Here is an 11,281-nt window from a genome sequence, read left to right on the forward strand (position 1 = left end):
GAGACTTTGCACTGTGCTGCTGTTATCGAGGGAGAGGGAAACTTTGGTTTACAGTTCTCAGCCAGCACCCGAATGTCCGTCTGAAGAAGTAGATAGTCGCCCAGAATGTCGAGAAAAGCAGCAGCAATACTAACTGACCGGTAACTTTGCAAATTTTGTTTTTTGTAGCCTTCGCCAATCGCGGCGGCTAGCTAGCTAAAAGCTAACTACCGTTGGCAGGCTGGTTGAACCGTAACAGTTCTGAGGAGCTGCGTTGGGCGCTCTGGGCTGAGTTCTGCAGCTGAGCGTCCACTGCTCTGAGAAGAGTTAGCACTAACTTTCTGTCTCAGACTCAAACTGTTTTGTGCTACAAGAAAGTGTAGCTAAGGTTACAGCGGCTACCTGCTGTGAATGCTTTCTGACATGGTCAGAAAGACGGTTTTTGTCACAGCGTAAACAAAAGAACTCTAAAAAAATGAACCTTACGGAAGTGGAAGAGCACATCACCTTGAAGTATGAAATCAAGAGAAGACTAGGAAAAGGGGTGAGTTTAAACCTTGTTACTGTAGCCAGAGAATGACACTTATTTACCCAGCCATACTTCTTATTGCTGTTTTCATTTTATGTAAGCTATACTTAAGATAGTTCTTTAAGGGTTCTTTAGTAAAGGAAATGGTTCTATATAGAACCGGTTGCATGCTTAAATGCTTCAGATTGAAGGAGAATGTGTTGTATGTGTACGATTTCGAGATTGTACAATGGAAGAACCCTTTTTGGTGCTACCATTTTCAAAAAGGCTCTGTAGAGAATCATATAACCTACAACACATTCTCCGTCAATCTGAAGAACTATTTCACCATGCAAAGAACCATTTGGTTCTTTGTACATGGTTCTGTATAGAACCACTGTCTTCACTAAAGAACCCTTGAGGAACCATCTTTTTTAAGAGTGTACCTTCTTACCTGTTTACTAAACGCTCAGATTTTTTATTATTTAAGTTGCTTAGAGGTCTTAGCTCATTTGTTCGTACAAAGCTGTAGCTATAAAATATTTCCCCTTTTGAATGAATTCGATTCATACCAGTAGGAGAACAGCCCTTATAACATCTATAAACCATTTGGTTCTTAGGATCCATTTTGAATCCCAGTTATTACATGCTTGGCAGGACAGCTCTAACTTTAGCGTCTACGTGCCAGGTGGCAACCTTGTTGATTACTGTGCACATAGATTTGCCTGTGACTGTACCTTGGGGACCAGGAGGGGCCGTGGCTCCTGTTTCATACGATTACAGTGTAAAGGACGGACAAGTGGTACAGGCAGAATAACTCACTGAGCTAAATACATAAGTTCCATTTTAAACAAGAATAATTTATATCATTTTCTCCCGACATTCTTTCTGTTCTGTGCTCTGAGTGGTCATGTGATTAGGATACTGTGAACACAATGTTATGAACACAAACAAAGATTTTAAAATGAGCAGTAGCTTGCTTTCATCGTACAGAAGACAGGAACATCACTGAGGACCTGAACAAGCTATAAGAACAGAACTATACAAAGAGAGATGATCCATGAAGGGGAAAATTCTTGCTCAAATTGTTCCGTTCCACCCTTAAATACTGCAGCAGTTAATGCTGGTGATTTTGAATTTCAGCATACAAAGTGTGACAACAGGTGTCATTTACAGCATTGTTTTAAATAGTTTTTTTTTAAACTTAAAGTACTGTGTATAGTATTTCATTTATTTAGATTATCTTCAAAACATTATTAATTTTGTCAGCATCAGAAAAAAGACAACATATATATTTAACAGAAAATTGAGTTCTCACAGTGGAAGGATGGACAGAAACAGCAGTGGATTTTTTCAGATCTGATGCAATCTTGATTTTCTCCTCTCTCTCTAAGATGAAAGCTTTAAGTGCTGTTTATTTGATGGAGGCAATTTTGGTGGTCTCCCAGGTCTTGCACAGCTGTTAGGAGTCCTATTTGCTCCAAATCCTTTGATACTTTTCTGAACTGCAGTTTTGGAAACCCCTGTTTTTTTCAATTATTTACTTTTTTCTTTTATTTGACTTTCTTATGCTTGTGGATTGTCTTATATCTGATCTCTATCCTCAGAAATATCTTCTGGATGTTAAAAAATCAAGGGTGGTCTCTGACTGATGCACAGTACTGTAATCATTACGTAATTTCTGCCTCTCTCATGACAGGCGTATGGAATTGTGTGGAAGGCAGTGGATAGAAAAACAGGAGAGACGGTGGCTGTGAAAAAAATATTCGATGCTTTCAGGAATCGAACTGATGCTCAGGTCGGAGAAAGTTACAGTTTATAATATTATGCACGCTTCTGTCACATTATATGGCAGTTATATTTATACATGTACTTATCCATAATTTTATTCTTCAGTTATTAATTGTTCATTTTCTTGGTTTTATTTAGAGAACATTCAGAGAAATCATGTTTCTTCAGGTGAGGACACTCTGTAAACATGAACAAACTGAACACACACTCCACTCCTTCATCTGTAGTAGTTATTTGATACTCTCAATGTGCCTGCATGATGTATTACAAACACCAGATGGTTCTGCTTTATCCACGTGGTCACAGCAGGCATTAATCTTGGTTTTGGTTCATATATGATGCTGTTGAGTTCAAAATATTCGCTGTATATATGCTGTGTGCTGTTTGTGTGCTTCTCACCTTTGTCCATTTTATCTGAAGTGCAACCACCCCTTTATACCATCACGTGATAGAGCACTTAATTCTGTCTTAATACACAGAATGTCAAACAGTGGCCTTCCAGCATTATTTACTGATGCTGTCCTCAAGATCACATATTTTTTGTTTTATTGAATATTTAAGAGTGCAACCGTATGTAATTCTGCCTGCTTTCTTTCCTTCAGGAGTTCGGAGATCATGCAAATATCATCAAATTACTGAATGTCATCCGAGCCCAGAATGACAAAGACATTTACTTGGTCTTTGAGTACATGGGTAAGGCTTGTTTGTCTACAGTCTATGACAAGAATATGAAGTATCCACATATATTGGCTTCTTTCCAAGTTGCACCTTTTCTTGTTTGCTGCTGGCTCCTTCTGAAGCGTTTTTGGCTCTTTGCTTTTTCACGTTACCCATATTAGGCTCCTCAAAACTGATGTGAGGGATCCATTTAGAGAACACCATAACAAGATTAAAGGATAATTCTGTGGCCTGGTAGACTACAGACTAGCACTACCACTTGATGGTGAATAAATCAGGAACAGATCTCCAGTATGTGAGCATATGAGTGCAAGCTACCCCAAAGAGAAGAATATAGCCAAGAGTTTACCACAAGATACAAAGCGCTGTTGATCCTGTGTTAAGAGCAGAAGGGCCAGGGAAAAGTCTGTGAAAAGTACTCAAAACTAGATTTCTCAAAGCTTCTCGAAGCTTTTCAAAGCTTCATCTTGCAGCAGAACAGTGACTACAAACACACTGCAATTATAGAGTTTTTCAGAGCCACAAGGAGGAATATTCTTGACTGGCCTTGTCAGTCACCCTGTTATAACTTACTGAGGACAAGACTGTGGGTAACAACCATCCAAAACAAGCTGGAATTGAAAATTACAGGCCTAGAAGAACATTACCAGGATATACCTGACCAATAAAATAAAGAATAAAACAGGATGACCATTGCTTGGGGGGATATTGACTCTAGGAAAGAAAGAATTTCAGGAGTCCTACAGAATACAGCAGGAAACCATAAAAATAACAAATAATAATAAATTATCATTCTTCATTCTTTTATATCTAATAAACCTTCGTGTCTTAAGATTAAACCTTAAAGTTTCCTCTTAAATATACCAAAATTGCATTTCTACTTGCTAAGTATTTAAAACAGTATTGGAAGTTAAACGTAACTTTATACATTTATACATTGATCTGCAACTTAATTGGATTTTATATGATTGAAAACGTTGATTACAAACCTTTGAATGGTAATGTGTGTGGATGTGGACCATACCTGCTCAAATGTACAAAATTGTATTCCGGTCTTAAATAGCCATATTATGTATGGAATTCTTTTGGAGATCTCAGATTTGATGTGGCAGGTTTGTACACTGATTGTGTAGTAGTAATAGAAGTTGGAGAAAACCGCAAAGTATAAACTCTAAAACCAATTATTTAAAAACGTGTCATAGTGGAGTGTTTAAGGGGAAAGATCAGACTCGTGTACTTAGAAGAATGACGTTTGAAGCAATTTAAAACTTTACAATTCTTTAATCATCTTTGTTTATATGCACATTGGCCCTTGTTACTAGAAGTGTAGTTAATGTGTTACTGTGTTGGAACAGAACGTAGAATGGTAAATCTTGAGCAATGAAAGATTGCTTTTGGTTGAAGAAGATCTTTGATAGCAATCAAAACTGCTGATTTTACATCTCCAGATACCGACCTGCATGCAGTAATAAAGAAAGGCAACCTCTTGAAGGACATTCATAAGCGCTACATCATGTACCAGCTTCTCAAAGCCACCAAGTACTTACACTCAGGAAATGTTATCCACAGGGACCAGAAGGTATGTTCTTATATGCAGGGATTTTTAAGTGGCAAATCTTTAGGCTTCAGAACAATCAATAAGCCTTTCCATGTGTCCTCTCATACAGCCGTCCAATATGCTGCTAGACGCAGACTGCTTCGTCAAACTGTGTGACTTCGGCTTGGCACGCTCCCTCTATCAGATGCAAGAAGATGCTGGGAACCCTGCCCTGACAGAGTATGTGGCAACACGGTGGTACCGTGCTCCTGAAATTCTTCTTGGCTCCTCTAGGTATCGTTCCTTCATTTTGTTACTTCTTGAAAATGACCAGACTTTCTATAGAATTCGGCTTTTTGTCATTGAAGGAATTAAGTTGTTTTGCTATCTCTTTGTATAGGTACACAAAAGGGGTGGACATGTGGAGCGTGGGCTGCATTCTAGGGGAGATGTTGCTTGGCAAGCCGCTCTTCCCTGGGACCTCCACCATCAACCAGATTGAAAAAATCATGAGTGCCATTCCACACCCTATGCCAGAGGGTGATCATACACTATGTCTCAAGTGGTTTTTTTTAGTATAAGTATAAAATACACCAACCAGCCACTTCATAAAGTTAATCTACTTTGTTACTACCTTCTATCAGTGCAACACACACTAGCACATCACCACCACATTAGTGCCACTGCGGTGGTTCTGTGGTGGTTCTGTGGTGGTCCTGTGGTGGTCCTGACCATTGAAGAAGGTTAATGGGGACTGATGTATGAGCTGATAAAATGGACAATGAGTGTAGATACAAAGCAGATGTAGTAAATGTAGTGGCCTGTCAGTGTATGTGGTACTGTTATAAATCACCAAAACCACAAAATCTTGTTCATTCTATAAGATGAATCTGAAGAATAGTCTAAAGTTTACAAAACTGCCCAATTTTCCTGAAAAAAATTTAATTTTCCTAAAAAAAGACTCTAGGCCTGGGATATATGGATGGTCTAATTTCTTTATATTGTTTTCTTTCATTTCAGATGTTTTGGCCATCAGATCAGAGTATGGAGCATCTGTAATCCACAGAATGCTACTTAGGTATGTGTCAAAAATCTAAAACTGAATGTAATGTAAGATTTATTTCTATTATTAGCCATTTGATATATACAAATGACCATATTACACATACATTACTGAACTTAGTTCACTATGGTTCCTCCTTTTTAAATCTCAGTCATCATGACATAGCCTCAGCACATGTCCTAGTGGGTGCAGCTAACATGAACATTGTTGAATACGTTTTTTTTTTATTGTGTGTCCAGGCCACAGGTTCCATTGGGTGACTTACTACAGCCATCAGTGCCACCAGATGCTCTTGATCTGCTACAGCGCCTGCTGGTCTTTAACCCAGATAAAAGGCTGACAGCAGAGCAAGCCCTTCAGCACCCTTATGTGGCCAAGTAAATGGAATCACTTTACTAATGCACAGTTTCCACAGGCAAACCTTGTGGATTTTAAAGACTTGTGATTTCTTGTAACAGTAATATCTTGTAACCACAATATCAGATACATTAATGAATCTAATGACTTTTCCTGCTTTTTTTATATTAGGTTTCACAATCCAGCTAGAGAACCCAGTCTGGACTATGATGTTATTCTCCCTGTGGATGATGATGTCCAGCTCTCCGTTGCTCAGTACAGAAACAAGCTTTATGAGGTGAAGTGACCACACTCATACATGTCCTGATTTGTTTTCATATTTTACTCTTAAGCGCACTTTCATAATCTTCCATGTGAAATCAGTCATGTGATATGTGTGCTATGACAACAAAAGAGCTGTGTCATGGAGTAGGAGTAAGCTTGTGTTTTTTTCCAATGCACATTAAAAAGGGAAATATTTTTTGGGTCATCTGATCTCAAATAATGGATATCAAAAAAGTCTTAATAGGAACATTATCAAAGCTGAGTGGTAGCTGCTGTGTTCTACTTCAGTGGGTCTTTCAAACCTTCACAAGAAGGCAATAACCCTTTTTTTTTATAAATGTCTTGTGAACAGATGATTCTAGAGAAACGGGCCACTCGCCAAATGGAAAGACGAGTTCATGTGAAGCAGCAAGCTGAGGAGAAAACAGGTGGAGTTAGTGGAGACAACAAACTGGATAAGGCCAATGGACAAGACAAAGAGTGTAGGAAGGAAGACACAGAGGGAGGGGATGGAGATGGTGAAAAGAAATCAGTCCATAACAAAACAGACCATCCTGCAACTCGACCAATTGTTGCCAAGCCTGTCCCCACACAAGAGCAAGCTCAGACAGTCATTGAGAGAAACAGTCCAGCCACCAGCCCCAGCATGGCCAAGATATCATACAACCCCATCACACATGTGTCCAGTGAGTCCTGCTTAAAATAAACCATTTCTGTACTACATACGGTACTGTGCAAAAGTCAGAGACCAGCTTTTATGTATTAAATGTCCAGTCAGAACAGCCGTTAAGTACAAGTTATTCATTTTTTTAGGAGATATTTCCAAGGAGATTAAATATAAAATAAACCATCCTTGCATAAGGATATGGAAAGTAAAGTAAAAAGGGTTCCAAAAATTATTAAAAGATGATCATTATTTAAAGGATAATCACAGAATTTGAATCCTAACAACCATGCAAGATCTAGTATACCACAAAAACTGTCACTGCCCAATAAACAGCATGTAAAGCTTTAAAGAGAAATAGGACAAAATCAAGCTCCACTCTTGCATCAGATCTGAAAAAATCCACAGGTTTTTCCCTTTCTTCCATGGTGAGAAGATAATTCAACATTGTGGGTCTGAAAGGATGTGTAGCTGTGTAGCTCTGCCTTTTGCACAGTACTAGTACTGTAACTCAGGCTCCCAAACACATATACTCACATACATTAATAACAATCACAGAATGGTTACTTAATAGTCTATAAACCTCAAATTCTGCACTCAAGCAGTGTGCAAATACTTGATCTTTTATGTTACCAGATGGTGTGGTCAAATCGTCCAGTACCCCTTCCGTTTCCCCTCAACATCTGCATCACCGATTTGGCAGAAAGATGGTGCATCCACCTCAAAACCATGACAGCGGTAGCATCTTGCCTACAGAGAACTCTAACAAGGTGAGACCTGAAGCCACTCTTCTCAATTCCTTTCTGACCAAAGGTTTATCTCTCAGCCTTCAATGCATTTTGACTGCACTGAGTTTAGTTATTTTGACATGATAAAAAGTGTATCATAAACACTTCCGGTTCCTTTTTGCCTGGTAAAAAAGGCACTGATGCATCATGATTCTAATAATAATCAATAAAGTATGTGCTAGGGGTGTATTGCTGTGCAAAACTGTGTCAGTGTGCAAAATGGACTGTCCCAAATTATTAATCTAATGCAGCTGCATTGTTTGAAAGTTTGCAAACAATCAGCACCAACCAGCACCTCACTGCAGGGGCCTGTCTCACAAAGCAAGTTCAACAGAGAAAGAGTTCCTGTCCAAGGAATGTGTGAAATATGAGGAGGAGCTGCCAAAGAAGGAAAAAAGAAATATACATAAATATTTAGATAATTTATAACATTTATAACAGTAAAAAGTAGTGCTGTTAGTGTTAGTGCTTATAGGAGTAATAACTGCTTTATGTTCTTATTATCTATGTAGTGCGATTTGCTTCCTCTGCTAAAAAGTGATGTTCTTTACTTGATTGACTCCATAAAAAAAGGGAAAAAAACATTGACTGGAGAGGTCCACCTCTGTCAGTCCCTGACAGGTCAGAAGCCCTGAATGGTCCAGGAGCTGTTTACATTCCGAAATCCCAAACTTAACCTGCTCAGGAGCAGGTTAGGTGTGAAGTATAAGTTGCCATAGTAGTGTATCCCAGTAGAAAGTGATCTGTCGTAAGACAGCAAATCCAGGGTTAGATCGAAGTTCAAAGTTAGCTGGCTAAGCAATAAATCCTGCTTTGTGAGACAAGCCCCAGCACTTGTTCAAATTGAATTAAACCAAACAGTGGTGAGATTTAAGATTTCTTGATGCATTTAATCATGTGCTAAATAATTGTAATGGAATTTTTGTGAGATCAGAGATGCACACCCTTCGTTTACCTGTTGGTGAGCTAGACCTTTGTGTGTCTGATCATTGATGATTGTTTGTTTATTAGGGTGTAGAGCAGAGTCAGCAGCGTGGTCAATCAGCCCCCGTGGCACGCACCCGCTCTTTCTCCCTCACCCTCTCACAGCCCCAGAACAACCCTCTGCTCCGCAAGGAGGAGCCCATGCTGTCCCCGGGTCTGTGTGTCACCTCTGCTCGCCTGGTGAGTAGGCCACGTGTTTCATTCTTTTACAAATCAGTACCTTACATTATATTTTAATGATTGACGAATGCAGATAAAACAGAGTCATAATTTAAATGCACATTAAACTGCACTGCATATGTAGAGCATTTTACTAACATATAAAATCATTTCAGAAATTACAATACTCTGTATTTAAATGGCATTAGTGCACACAGTTGTTGTCTCTTTTTATCACAAAATCGTACCCATAATAACATCAGCTACATCCCTATGGACTATTGTCAGTTCTCTTCCAGCATCACTCCTCCTTTCGCCTACCCAGAGTTGTAGTAAATGTTGATCTTTGGAAAACTGTCACAAGAGAGAGGGCAAAAAAGCACTGACATATTGAGACGTCCTACCAGTTCGTCACAGATCAGAAGGAGGCCTCGCTGCCACCTGTTACTAGTGCTGTATCTCTGTATCGTCATGCCTTGCAGCTTGACTGCATTTTGTGCATGTGATGCATGTATTAGATTAGATGAAACAGTGAGGTTCCATATCTCAGTGAAAATGTTTTAGATTTTGATGGTACACACTACCAGCTCCTGGAGCCCACCCAGATTTATTTAAAGTGGTGGTGATTGGAACCAGGCGTCGCTATGTCTACAACATAAATATAGCCATTTTACTTACATTACTGTCCAAAACGATTAACAAACCTACATGTGTCTTCTGATTTATGTTTTATATGTAATGTTGATAATAGTAAAATAGTGATAAATCTGAAAGTAAGTAAATAAGTTTTCTTTGGGGACTATTTTATTATATAGTGCCCTCTCTGCTGCGAATGGATTTTTTTTAAAAATATGTTTTCGATCAAAAGCATATATCAAACCCATCAGAAAACAAAGTCTTAAGCAACTGTAAAGGTATGTAAACCTGTCATGTAATAGCTTTTAGTGGCATTAACCACTTCAGGCGTCTGCTACCTATTCCCACCACTGTGAACAGATCTGATGCGGTAAGTGTCTCTAGAACAGAGCACTTTGTTTAAATCTTAATTATTTAACTATGGGAGAAATTTTTGAAAAATGGGTGTAATTGAAATTGGTGGGGTCTTGAATAAGATAAAGGAAAAGGCACATATACATAATGTCACTGTCAAAATAATAATAATAATAGTAATAATAATAATAATAATAGTAATAATAATATCCATAATGGTAACTTTACAGAAGATGACAGAAAGTTTCTTTACTTTTAATGTAAATTAATGTAAAAAGATTTTTGATTCTTCTAATCAATTTTGGATAATTTCTATCAGCCCATTTAACATGGAATTTTCACACAGTGCAAAGAACGACTGCTGTGTCCAAATGATGTAGAAAATAAAAATATGAAACAATGGAAATACATTTTTTTGGACAGCGATGATAATTCTTGAGGTCTTGTGAAGTTAATTTACAGTAATTTGAAAACGTAGACAAAACATAAAGCTTATAGTGTTATTATGTAGTTACATTACAGTAGTACTTTATAAAGTAGGTAAATAATGAACAGAAATAGATTGTTTTCCCGTGATTACAGTGGACGCTTTTTTAATCCAAGTTTCAATACGCATTTGATAGTACAGTACATTGCAAGTGCTCACAGACCCTTATGTTTTATTGTAGGTGATGAGTTTCATTCTGATATTTGCTCAGTTCCCCCTACTTCATATTATCCATTTCACCATTTCTCACTTAAACATTAAATCTTTTTTAAAATATTTGTTGGTGTGGAAAATGAAATAAATAGACACTGAACAATTCTGTAACTGGTCAGCCTTGCAAAAGAGATTGGTAACCTCATCACTACCTGAAATGAAGTGAAAAATGACAATGAAAATGTGAAGTAAAAACCTCATGAACTGTAATAAAAAATGTAAAAAAATCTTCTAACATGCTTTTCTGTCTCTTGCTGTCTTTGTGGCTTTGCAGAATCAGCGTTCACCCTCACAGACACGGGATGCAAAACCTCCTCCCAGGTTTAGCAAAAAGGTCTTCCAGAGCAACTCTAATGTCTCTGCTGCCGGAGATCCTCGAGCCAAATTGGGAAGCTACTCTCAGGCCTATGGGACCATCAACAAGACAGAGCTGGACAATCTGCTTAAGAACTGCCAGCAGATATAGAATCTAGTGGAGTTGGGTCATTAAAGACCCCTACAGGGGTGGCGGTATGCAGAAATGGAGGCCTGCACCTCTAACAGAAGGAGGTCCAGTATGTTGAGTGATGGCACGTCATGGGGTTTTGATAATATAGTCACTCTTCATGATGGACTTGCTGTAGGATCTCACAGTGAGATGGATGCTGTCTTGAAAACTGAAAGCCAGCTCTTCTTCCACTTTGTACTCTCTTTGCGCACTGTACAGAAAACTAATAAATCCTTGTGATGTCAAGATGATGCAATAAAGAACTTGTGCTTGAAACTCGAGTGTGTGAGTGTTTTTAGGTCACCGTGTAACGGAGGAGGACGCGTGATTCT

General features: G+C 38.5%; 1 protein-coding gene across 1 annotated transcript; it reads left to right on the forward strand.

The window, feature by feature from the left end:
- On the forward strand, positions 1–11,225 carry mapk15 (mitogen-activated protein kinase 15). Its single transcript, XM_036566634.1, has 14 exons — positions 1–523; positions 2,187–2,285; positions 2,417–2,446; positions 2,881–2,971; positions 4,405–4,535; positions 4,624–4,787; positions 4,894–5,033; positions 5,514–5,571; positions 5,796–5,933; positions 6,085–6,190; positions 6,530–6,863; positions 7,478–7,611; positions 8,641–8,793; positions 10,737–11,225. Exons 1-14 carry the CDS (start codon positions 455–457, stop codon positions 10,926–10,928), a joined length of 1,839 nt encoding a protein of 612 aa, XP_036422527.1. The 5' UTR covers positions 1–454; the 3' UTR covers positions 10,929–11,225.
- The last annotated feature ends 56 nt before the right edge of the window (positions 11,226–11,281 follow it).

Source organism: Colossoma macropomum, unplaced genomic scaffold (assembly GCF_904425465.1).
Source record: "Colossoma macropomum unplaced genomic scaffold, Colossoma_macropomum, whole genome shotgun sequence".
NCBI lineage: Eukaryota > Metazoa > Chordata > Actinopteri > Characiformes > Serrasalmidae > Colossoma > Colossoma macropomum.